Source organism: Mastomys coucha, unplaced genomic scaffold, assembly GCF_008632895.1.
Source record: "Mastomys coucha isolate ucsf_1 unplaced genomic scaffold, UCSF_Mcou_1 pScaffold23, whole genome shotgun sequence".
Classification (NCBI taxonomy): domain Eukaryota; kingdom Metazoa; phylum Chordata; class Mammalia; order Rodentia; family Muridae; genus Mastomys; species Mastomys coucha.
The window spans coordinates 100,381,746-100,393,838 of NW_022196906.1; the positions used below are offsets into that span (position 1 = coordinate 100,381,746).

Sequence of the window (12,093 nt, forward strand, 5' to 3'; positions counted from 1 at the left end):
TGACACCTGGCACCCTCCCCCTCCCATGACTGACACCTGGCACCACCTATGACTGACACCTGGCACCCTCCACCTCCATGACTGTCACCTGGCACCACCCATGACTGACACCTGGCACCCTCCCCCTCCCAGCGAGTTCCTACCTCCCTGGACATTTCTCCAAGCTTTCTTTCTCCCTTAAACCTTTCCTGAGGTCCATTTGACTTCTTGGAGCTTCAGGGTTAACCGTAGATAAAATGGGATAGCAGGAAAGGTCCGGTGTTCTACCTTGCCTGCTTTGGCAACACATGCTCACCCGATAATCACTGGAGGTGACGTAGAAGATGGGAAGGAATGCCAGCCAGATGATGCAGGTGGTGTACATGGTGAAGCCGATGAACTTGGCCTCGTTGAAGTTTTCCGGGCACTTGCGGGTCTTGAAGGCATACAATGTGCAGAGAGCGATGAGGAGCACATTGTAGGCCAGGGAGCCGAGCATGCTTGCGTCACGGTGGTTGCAGCGCAATGTCACCACTTCCCGCCGTTCAGGGGCTGTCTCCTTGCCGATGCCAGGTGCCTCCACCACCAGCCAGGCAGCAACAATGAGCAGCTGGCCTGAGATAAGTGCCAGGCAGATGGCCACCTGTGAGGCGGGACTGATGAAGCGCGGCCGCTGGGCACCCTCCCGGGCCCCGCCAAAGATGCGAGCGATGCGGTTGGTCTTGGTGAGGAGGGCTGAGTAGCAGACAGAGAAGGCAGTCCCCAAACCGAGGCGCCGTAAGGTACAGACAGCCGTGGAGGGCTTGGCAATGAAGATGAAGGTCATGCAGTAGCAGAGGAAGACACCTCCTAACAGAATGTAGCAAAGTTCCCGACCCGAGGCCTTGACCACGGGTGTAGCATTATGCCTCACAAAGACACCCAACACAAAGAGGGTGGCCAGGGCACCTAGGCAGGCGATGGTGACAGGTCCCACGGCCCAGGCATCCCCCCAGCGGATGTACTCCTGGGGCAGCTCAAAGCATCCAGTCAGACTGGCATTCGGCCAGTAGCCCAGGCCACAGTCAGCACAGGTGAACTCATCCAGCCTGTACTCATAGGGCTGACAGGGGATGCAGAGCCAGCAGCAGACCTCGCCGGGCTGCACGCTCTTCACTTCGTTCTGAAGGCAGGGCTCGCTACAGCGAGAGGCAGGAAGGGGGCCAGCTGATGGAGAGGCCCATGGGATGATGCTAGTGTCCAGGGTCAGTCCTTCTGCCCAGTAGCCTACCTTCTGGTAGCGATAGCGCCCACTGCCTGCCCGCAGATAGGTGAAGATGTTGTAGCGGCCAATACCATCACCAAAGCGGTCAAAGCGCACCTCATCATCGGTATCTGCTGGGCGGAAGGGAGCTGGAATGGAAGAGAGAAGGAAAGGCCGGTGAGGTCCTCCGATGTGACCACAACCTTCACCCTCAGAAGGAACCTGAAGCCCATCTTATTTTAACCCCAGCTACTTTTTCTTTTTGACATTTATTTTTATTTTATGTGCATTGGTGTTTTGCCTATATGTATGTCTGTGTGAGGGTGTCAGATCTTGGAGTTACAAAGAGCTGTGAGCTGCCATGTGGTTGCTGGAATTTGAACCTGGGACCTCTGGAAGAGCAGTCAGTGCTCTTAACCACTGAGCCATCTGTCCAGCCCCACCCCCACCTCAAGCCACTTTTCTAAAAGACAGTTTATAGCACACTACGACCCCTAGACTTCAACATCAGACTCAGTCTCACCCACTCTAAGCCCCAATCCCATTATGACTTGGAATCTTAGACCATAGTCTTCAAACTCTAACTGTATCACAACACACAACATAGCTCTCTCTCTCTCTCTCTCTCTCTCTCTCTCTCTCTCTGTCTCTCTCTCTCCTCTCTCCTCTCTCCTCTCTCCTCTCTCTCAAAAACTTAACAGAGATCCCAAAGCCAAGCGTGGCCTCTAGCTACAACAGTCCACTAGACTGGCCTCAGTCATGGTCAGTCCTAATGGGTCCATTGCAAACAGAATCCCAACCTCAGTGGCCATCTGAAACCAGAGCCTTCCACAGGATGGCCACTGCCACTCTTTACCCCCTAACCTTGTCCCCAGCGAGGCCCAGGGACCGGGACTAGAGCCACCCTGATTCCTCCTGATTCCATTGAGGAATCAGGTGTCCAGCCAGATGAGATTCTGAGGATCTCAGGAGTGAACAAAGCTGTCTGGATTTGAACCCCCACCTGCCCAGCCCCTCTTTCTTCTCCCTAGACTCCACATTCACACCATCTAACTCTACCCAACCAAGCCCAGCAAGCTGAAAATGGCTTTTCTCTCACATCAACTCCATGAGAGCCCAGACATTATCCGTAACACTCTATGTGATCTAATCATAGCTCCGGGTGTCTGTCTTGGTGGAATTAGGTTCATGACAGGCTCCACAGCAACAGAGCTAGCTAACTCCACTCTGTGGGGGGAATATATTGAGAGAGAGTCTCACTCTGTAGCCCAGGTTAGCCTTGAGTTTACAGTCATCCCTCTAGTGCTGGGATTACAGGCGTGAGGCATTGCACCTAGCAAAAAAAGCATTTGTTTTAAACATTCAGCTATAGGCTGGTGACATGGATCAAGCAAGTAAAGGTGTTTGCTGTCAAACCTGACAACCCAAATTGGATTTCTGGGACATGAATGATTAATTAAAGCAACAGGAAGCTGAGTGAAAGTTATTTGGGAATTCTGTGCCATTTTAGATAAGGGGTCAGCATCCTCAGACTTTGATACCCAAGTGGGTCCTAGAAGCTGCCTCCATCACCATCACCAGGATGCTGAGGACAACTGTCCTCTTGGTCTGAGTCTGACCCTGTGATTCTACACTCTGTCAGCCCCCGCAGCTTCTCCCGCTGCACACACACAGATTCTTCCTGAAGCCGAGCACAGTGGTTCTGAGGCTCTTGCTCTTCTCAACGGGTGTTTTAATTTTTGCTTCTGAGAACACTTTGGCTACTTTGGGTAGAAAAAATCAAGATGAGGGCAAGTATATCGGTGCACAATATAGTTCGAGCACTCGGGAGGCTGAGGCAGGAGAATGGCTATGAGTTTGGGGCTATCCTGGGCTACACAGTGAGTTGGAGGCAAACCTAGGCTACATAGCATGACCTAAACAGGTTTTTTTTAAAAAAAATCAAGATTAGTAATAGAAGTTTCACCTAAATGGAAGTTTTCTCCCTTTGGTTCACCCTAACCTACCCTGACTGGGACTCTCACTCTGCCTGAGAATTGCCTGGGTTCCCCTAGCCGATAAAGAGCCAAGAGCTAGAAACTAATGTCCAGGCAGTAGACAGAATTCCTAGAACCAGGACCAGTCCAGATTCCACTTTCTGGAAGATTCTCAGAAAGTGGAACCTCGGCCCTGACTCCAGCTGGGGTCCTCTGCTTATGGTCCCTTTATCCTAAGTGACACCCTCTCTGACTATATCCTTGTGTTCCACCCTGGTTTCTTTTTAAATTATTATTATTATTATTATTATTATTATTATTATTATTATTATTAGGACCTCTGCTCGCTCCGGTCAACCCCGTTCACTCCAGTAGGCCCCGCTCACTCAGTCCCTGCTAGCTCCGACCCAAAGCTTTTTTCATTATTATACATAAGTACACTGTAACTGTTTTCTGACACACTAGAAGAAGGCGTCATATCTCTCATGGGTGGTCGTGAGCCACCATGTGGTTGCTGGGATTTGAACTCAGGACCTTGGTTAGAGCAGTCAGTGCTCTTACCCTCTGAGCCATCTCACCAGCCCCCACCCTGTTTTCTTAGCCAAGTAATGGAACCTGAAGGCCTGCAGGCTAAAGGACACTGGCCAGCACTATTACCATCAAACTTGACATTGAGCACGAAGTCCTTGTAGAGGCGGCGCCCATTGACAGGCCTCATGGCATCGCAGAGGCGGGTGGTGTTGGGACAGAGGGCGCGGTGCATGTTGTGCAGAGCGTGGGCCATGGCGTACACAGCGTTGACCACAAACATGATCTTTGACTCCTGTTCAAAGGGCACGGCCCGCAGAGAGTGGGCGGCGCAGTCTCGCTGCCGGAAGCTGCAACGGAACCTCTCCTCCCAGAACTCACGGAACCAAGGGTTCCTGCTGTTGTTCCAGGGATCCAGGCTCTGGAAGTAGGAGGCAAAGTCACTGATGGGGTAGGAGGCCAGCTCAATGGTGATGGCACCCTCGGCAGCCCTTTCACTGCCTGCCACCACGCTCTCTAGGGCTCCCCAGCCGTCGCTGGCCACCCAGGTGAAGCTGGCGTTGAGGCGCTGGGTGGCTGCAAGCAGCTCACGGGCATCCTCGGACCGGGTAAAGAGTACAGCCACACGGGCGCTGGGCTTCTGCAACAGGGCTCGCACCACGCCCTCGAAGGCTGCACGGCTCATGGCGCGGCCCACCTTCTCAGAAGTGGCCACGCAGATGTTGCGTGCCCGAGCCTCGAGCTCGAAGGCCTCAATGCCTGTCTCACCATAGTCACCCTCGGATGCCACCGTAGACACATACGTCCAGTTGAAAAAACGGAGAATCTCAGCCATGGCCTTGGCTTGGAAGAAGTCTGGGGGCACAGTGCGAGCAAAGTAATCATAACGGGACTTGTCACTCAGCTTGGCGCTGGTGGAGGCATAGCTGATCTGTGGGATCTGGAACAGCCGCAGGAGATTGGCCACCTGGGCAAGGGCAGGGAGCACAAAGATCAGAGACCAGGTGAAGCAAGCGTTAGAGTCAGGTGCATCCCCCATACCTATGAAACTTGGGGACCACAGATCAGTTCTGAGAGGTCCCTATCTAAAGATCTGAATCTGAACTTGATGTGTCTTCTAGCTGAGGATAGAGGGTTTCTCTCCTCCCCTAGAGATTGAGCGGGAGAACACCCAGGACCATGTGCTGCACCCGAACCAGATGCGGGGCAAGGGGGACAAAGAATGGCCTGGGATGGAGAGAGATTAGCACTTGGCTCCACCAGCATAGAGATAGTAGGAGTCATCTGGGAAACTCAAAGACCTCTCTCTCTCCCTCCCTCTCTCTCTCTCTCTCTCTCTCTCTCTCTCTCTCTCTCTCTCTCTCTCTCTGTGTGTGTGTGTGTGTGTGTGTGTTTAGTACAGGTAGTCTTTCTTTAGTGACAATTCTCATGAGAAGTTGGACAAAAGTCACCCCAGGAAGAAAGGCTTAGATCCAAGGGTCACATAGCCATGAAAGCCCAAGTTGGTCTCCACTGGATGCCTAAGCCTACAATGAACAAGGTTCCCTACTCTACCACTGGCTGCCTAACATCTCATTTCTTAACCTTCGGTCCCTATAGCCAGGAGAGTGGGGTTCATCCGAGAGCCCCAAATGGTGGGCAAATGAAAGCACAGGCCCTACAGAAGAGGGCTAAGACCCTGTAACTGGATGTAGGCTCTTCAGTGGTCTAGAGTTCAAATATCTATCTCCTCACATATTTTCTCCCTCTAAAAAAAAAAAAAAATCTCCCCATGCTGTAGGTTCTCCCGGTTCAATCACAAGAGGCTGAACAGTTAGTTGAAAGCGATCTATGTGGCCGCATCAGTGTCTAGCATGCAGGAGCTGGCAGAGATATGTGCAAGATAGAGGGGCTGGAATGAGGGGGAAACATTAGTGGGCCAGCATAATCTAAGGACTAAAGACTGGGGCTCTGCTGACCAGGCTACAAGGAAGAAAAAAATAATAAAAAAAAAAAATTAAAAAAAAAAACCAGCCTTGACTCTAAAGGGTGCCCTGCTAGAGAAAGAGATGGCTTGAGACAGCAAGGTGGCTATGCTTCTGGAGACACACACATGGGGTCTTAGGGGAAACTGTGAAAGGGGGGTTGGGGTAAAGTACTCCAGCGTCATTTGAAGACAGCCACAGGAGGCTACCCACCCGTCCCTGTCAAAGCCAGGGCTACAGATACAGGCACTGGTGTGGCCACACCCATCTCAGCTGCTACCTAACCACCTCTAGCAGTTGGGATTAGCAAGATAATCATTTACTTCCCATCTGTATCTCATGGCTTCATGTCTCCTAAACCGTCAAAATCCATCAACCCAGGTCAGGGTCTAAGTCCCACTTCTGCGGCAATGACCTCTGCCAGTCTCCTTAAGGAAACCGGGGCTCTCACCAAGGTCCCCAGATGGCCCCAAGCCCTGATTCCAGTTCTGCTCTGATCTCTCTGCACCTACACTGGACACAGACAGGAAAGGACATAGGTGAGAGGAGACCCAGTCAGGAAGGGGGAAGATCCCACCTTGGCCAAAGCTGCCAAGCGAGCCCAGGGTGCAGTCCAGAGAGTAGAGAAGAAAGTCAGCTGGATCCATAGTGGGAGCCTAGCAGGGCACCCTCTGCTGACCCCTTGTGGAAAATCGAGTGATAGCGGTGATGTCCCTAGCCTTCCCCTTCTCTCAAATTCTGCATCACCTGTCGGTCTTAGGGTACCCTCCCCATCTATGCTCACCACCAACTTCTCTTCCTCCTGGGTCCCCTGCATTGTTTCTTTGGCTGCTCCTGGCTTCTATTCATCTACACTGTCAAATCCAGACAGAAGTGGTCTGACTAGGGCTAGAGCCCCGATTTCCTACTCCTGCTTTGCTACCACATTGATTGATGACCTGCTTCCCTCTGAAGCCGCTTCCTTGTCTATAAAATGGGTTAATGCTGACAGCAGCTCATACCGACTGTGCCCTTACGACCTGCCGGGCTCTTTGATACACGCTCATCCTCTCATTAAATTTCTACTGGGAACCCAAAAGTAGAAAGTGTTATTAATCCTATTTTATAAAAAAGGAAAGTGAGACATAGAAAAAGAGAAAGAAAGAACCTGCCGAGAGTCGTGCAGTTCATATGATGGGAGCCAGGATTCAGTCCTAAAGACTGATTTATTTCAGAGGCTGCCTCCTAAACCTTTTGGACATTGAGTATCGTGTGTGTGTGTGTGTGTGTGTGTGTGTGTGTGTGTGTGTGTGTGTAACGTGATGGTTCTGTTTTCTCTCCTTTCCCCACAAGAGAAGTTTCTCTTACACATTCTCTAGAAGCCAACCCTATTATATGGCCAGGGAACTTTCTTGCCATCTTGTAAGAAACTACTGAAAGAAAGATGTGTGGTGCCCTTTTCCATGCACCCATTCAGGAAGTCCCTGCTCATCAGGATTGATGGTTCACCCTTTCCAGCCCCCGCTTCCTAATGCCCATTTGGGTGATTTACACATACCTGGATGGAGACATCACTGTAGGAGCCACCAATGACACCGGTGATAGCTGTAGGAGCATCACTGTGGGTGGCATAGGAGCCATCAGGACAGATGTGGCGTGAGCCATCAGCACCACGACTGAGTGAGGCGCGCACAAAGTCCAGCGCCTGCTCCAGGGCGTGTGTATCCTTGGAGCAGCTGTCGAGGATGTGCGCACCCAAGCGTACACCAGGCAGCAGGTGGGGGTCGCGGTTGATGCGGTCCAGTGCAAAAAGCATGGCCTCTAGGCGCTGTATGCCACGGTGCTCATTAACAGGCCCACACTCCTCTGCTGGGCCACCCTTCTGATGCACTGGGAACAACCCACCCAGCACCAGGTCCCCCTCCAGAGTCAGCACCTTCTTGGCCGGCCCCTCAGCCACAGCACCCCGCAGCAGCAGCAGTGCCAGAAACCCAAGCAGTGATTCCATGGCCCCAGAGGGATGGCTAGGTCCAGCAGACCAGGGTCTTCAAGGGGTGAGGACAGAAGCAGCAAAGGAAAAGAGAAGAGGAGACAGGGGCCAGGGAAGGACAGACAGGAAGAGAGATGAGAAGGGGGGCAGCTCCTGCAGAGAGATAGAGAGACAGACAAACAGGGAAAAGAGAGTAGAACCAGAGAGTGGCTACCCCCTTTTATTTCCAGCTTCCCTTCGGACTCTGTACCTCCCCACGTCCCCTTCCCAGGTACTCAGGAGTCGTGAGAAGGGTGATGTCACTAACTCGGCTGAGAAGCTCCTGGGCTACCCCCAGAGGTTTGTGTCTCAGCTTTGCCCTAATCTTGCCTAAAGATGGGCTCTGGGCCCCTACAAAACTCAACAGAAGGCAGGGAGGGTGGGAGTGGGGACCCAGGCAGAGGGCAGGGGTTCCAGCCATTGCCAAATCCTACATAAACCAAAGGGCCTACACGAACCTCCTAGGAGACCAATACTGTAGTATCTGAGGCCATAGCAATTATACACTCAGGGGTATGGCTCCCATCCTGACCCTTGGATTCCCAGCGTGATGGCATTGGAAGACCCACCACAGAGAGGGGAGAGTCTCTATGGGATAGTTTCCTGTCCAAGAGAAACTAAAGCCCAGGTGAACACCCAGGGTCCTAGACTATGGTTCTTAAAGGGCCAGCCCGCAAAGTCTCCTGATTGAGAACAAACGGAATGGAGATCCTCATTCCAGTGAGACAGCAAGGTGAAGGGACTGGCCTCAGAGAAGGTACCATGAAATTAGAGGTCTTATGTCATCAGAGTAAATAGATACAGATGGATATATATGCATGCCATAGGTGGGGGTCAATTAACCTGGTGAGACCTCTGAATAGTACCAGAGCTGAGTTGTGGATGCCCTAGCTTTTCATAGGAAGCTGCTGGAGACTTCGTGTCTGCCTCTCTTCACTCACTCCAAACCCAGCAGACAATCATTTTCCAGCTTTCCCTTTCTCAGCCTTTGACTGACCTTAGAGTTCCCCTCCCATCCTCTTTACCCTGCATCTGATCATCTGTGCCTAATCACCCACCTTACATTAACCCTATACAGGCAGGCTCTTGAGATCATGCAGACTGGGAGAGGGACATATCATTCCTCAGGATTGGAAAGGAACTACAGCTAAAGAGGACAACAACTACTTCAAGGACCCCCGTCCTGGCCACAGCGACTACGGCTTCTCACTGGATTAGTCTGCTGGTGCCAGGGCAGAGGACGGGGAGCCTGAGAGGATCCCAAAGAAGCAGCTCAGCCAGGCAAATAGGAGAGAGAATCAGGGGTGAAGACTAACACAGATGGGGCAGAAACCCAGGGGAGGCTCTGATGGACGCTGAGGCAGGAAAGGAGGCAGAACCTGGGAGTCCAGCAGCGGAGGGGCAGGACCACAAATATCTGATGAGAGGGCAAGCAAGCCTGAGAGGCTGAGACAAAGACAGAGGCACAGACAGAAAGAAGGACCAGAGGACGCTGGAGCAGGAGGAACTGGAAAGCGCGATGCAGGGCGTGCGTTCTCTTGGGAAGAAAGGCGGGGTGCCCGGGACGGTCTTCCCGCTTCCCGGAGCTCCCAGAAAGCGCTGTCTGGACGTCTCGGCCCGGGTGCTCCACAACTCTAGGACCCGCGGGACCCCGGGACGTGGGGTCAGGGCTAAAAAAAGGTTGGCAGTGACGGCGGCACCACAGGCTAACCCTACCTGGCGCGCCCAGCTCTGGCGCGGGGCTCCGGTTCCCGCTTGCTGGCTCTCTCGCTGGCTCTGCGCTCTCCGCCGGCCCGCCCTTGCCGCTTTCAATCGCGGCCTGCCCCGCCCCCGGCCCCGGCCCGCCCCCAGCCCCTCCTCCGTTCCTCCGGACTCCCGGTCCTTTTCCCCACCACCCCCTGGCACCCCGCCCCAATTTGGCCTGCACCTCCCGCTTTGCCCGACCTCTCCAGGGTTCCCAGCCCAGCGCCTCCAGCAGCTTCCAGCAGATCCCTCTCTTGACAGGTCCGCAGGGCCTGGAGCTGTCCACCGTGTGGTGCTGAATCCCCGGGCGCTCCCACTGAGCACTGGAGCAGGTGTCTCTCAGCCCCCTCTGCCCCTCAGTCAGACTGCGAGCAGGCAGGAACAGGGTATGAGACACTGGCCTGGAAAGGTCACTGAGCTAGCAGAGTGAGCACAGTGTTATAGGTTCCTATATGCCACGGAGCAAGAGGTGGTGGACCTTGGGGTTGAGAGCTAACACTGGGGAATAGGTAAAAGGGTACATAGGAGGCAAGTGAAGTGCTTGGCTTGTTGCTGCAAGTCTGCCCCTGTTTTCCTATCCATTCTCTCCACGCAGTGACTGCAGCTACATAGTAGACAGGCCCCATGTGAGAGCTAAGGCCTGAGTCACTAGGAAGAAAAGATTAGGAGGGGGAGGTCAAAGGATGGGCCTTCCCTTCCATCCCGAAGATGACCTTTAAAGCTGCTGCCCCTCCCCCATGAATCTCTGCTCCTATGAGCAAAGGGCATTTATGGTAGTGATATCAGGCCATGGCGGCAGAGGGGCTTCAGGGCAAAGGACTGGGATCAACCCCGAGGGACCCAGTGAGCCGGGGTTAGGGGTTAGAAGGGCAAGGAGTGGGGGTTAGAAGGGGAGGTGGCTGAGGAAAGGCTCCAGGAACTGGCTGCTGCGTAGGAGGGATCGGGAGCTGGAGCCTGAGCAGGAGCCTGAGCAGAGGGAGGACAGCTCTGAGAAGATGCTCTTGACTCTTTCCTCCCACAGCAGGATGGGGAAGGACACCCCTGGGTAGGGGGTGGTGGATAAGCTTCGTAGTGCCAGGCTGTGCTGAAGGATCTGGGGGGGGGGTCTGTGCTGGGATTGGGCCTCAGAGCTTGTCCTATGCCCGCAGCATGTACACACCCTAACAAACACTACCCTGCACTAGGGCACAGCATCCCCACCCAACCCTCCAGCACTGACCTGTCTTCCACAGGTGTCAGTCAGTGGAAGGTCAGCTCAAATATGTGCACACCATGCCATGCAGAGACCCCTGGGGCGCCTCCTATATGGGCATGTGGCATTTGGGGGAGGGGATAACAAAGATAGGCCTTTTCCCTGGACACAGAAACTGGATGCCCCGTTGCTCTGTAAAGACCACAGCTTTTAAACAGAACAGACACATCAAAACCCAAACAAACAAGCCCGACCACTAATGGGAGACAAGGCAGCAGCAGGATGAGGGTTCAGAGCTGTCAGACAAAGCCGGTGAGACAGACACACTGTCTTCCAGATCCAGCTCTGCCACCGGCTGCTCTCACCCTTTGGTTGGCTCAGAGCGACTGCTCCCTGGGGTGAGTGAGTGATGGGCCAGGCTCTAAGAGCAGAGGGATTGACAGCAGGAGGTGCTGAGGTGAGAAACCGCACAGAAAGAGCCCAGCCATACTTCCAGCCCACTCACCACAGCGGTCTCACCAAAGACACGGACGGGGCTTTGTACACAGATGTTGATGTACACAGAAGCAGCACAAGAAACCTGTCACATGGCCTGCAGCAAGCAAGCTGCACTATCCCACTGCAGAACGGATGTACAACCCTCAGCCATGCAGACACCTCTCCTGGCTGGGCACATGAGGACATACTTCACCAAACAGGCATAGCTGTTCACATGCACACAGCTACACATATATAAACACAGCCATAACCATACATGTGGACAACCACCAAAAATCTGTGTATACATGTACATATATATACAATTGCACACATGGACTTGGCCACATAACCACAGCAGGAAATACATACACAGCATGTACACACCCTAACATGCCCACCCCAACACAGCTGTAAGCATGGACACACAGCTACACTCATAGCTTTATACATGGAGACACAGTAAAACACACAACTTTATACAAAAGCACATACCATACATACACATAGCTGTCCATCTGGCTAGCTCCACACAGCACTATAAATGCAACCAAATACACAGAGAGAACAGCAACATAAGTACATAGCCAACCATCTACACACAAACCAGTCACATCCTGAAGCTCACATGGACACCGCCTCACCCATAGTATATATTCACATGCCCAGGAACAAGGGCACTGGGCAGGCCCAGCATGGATGTCTTCACCTGCTGGGGAGGTCCCAGCAGGAGCACAGGCACACTGAAGCTGCAGATACAAAGAACCTGTGACTTCCCAGCTCCTGAGAACTGGAGGGTACTCTTCGCTCTGCTATCTGGCAGCAAGGAAAGCCCCTAGGGCTGTTGCAATGCAGGGTGACTCTCCACTGGGGTGACAGGGCAGGGAACGAAGGGCCTCCAGTATCCTTTTGATCGGAGAACTCAGTCATGTTCTCTTCTGGCATAGGAGATGCTGCCCATTCCCAGTCTATCCACAAAGACT

The 12,093-nt window shown here is 53.2% G+C and overlaps 1 protein-coding gene across 2 annotated transcripts in view; it reads right to left on the minus strand.

Moving 5' to 3' along the window:
• Grm2 (glutamate metabotropic receptor 2) overlaps nucleotides 1-9,498 on the minus strand; it is a 12,149-nt gene extending 2,651 nt beyond the window's left edge. Inside the window, exons 1-4 of one of the 2 annotated variants that reach the window (XM_031345401.1) lie at nucleotides 9,415-9,497; nucleotides 7,228-7,714; nucleotides 3,856-4,693; nucleotides 296-1,371 (exon numbers count right to left, since the gene is read on the minus strand). In XM_031345401.1, the coding sequence (XP_031201261.1) occupies nucleotides 296-1,371; nucleotides 3,856-4,693; nucleotides 7,228-7,677 (2,364 nt within the window). In that variant the 5' untranslated portion in view covers nucleotides 7,678-7,714; nucleotides 9,415-9,497. Of the gene's footprint in view, nucleotides 1-295; nucleotides 1,372-3,855; nucleotides 4,694-7,227; nucleotides 7,813-9,414 lie in introns of both variants that reach the window. The other variant, XM_031345400.1, reaches the window with a different exon arrangement.
• Nucleotides 9,499-12,093: the final 2,595 nt, after the last annotated feature.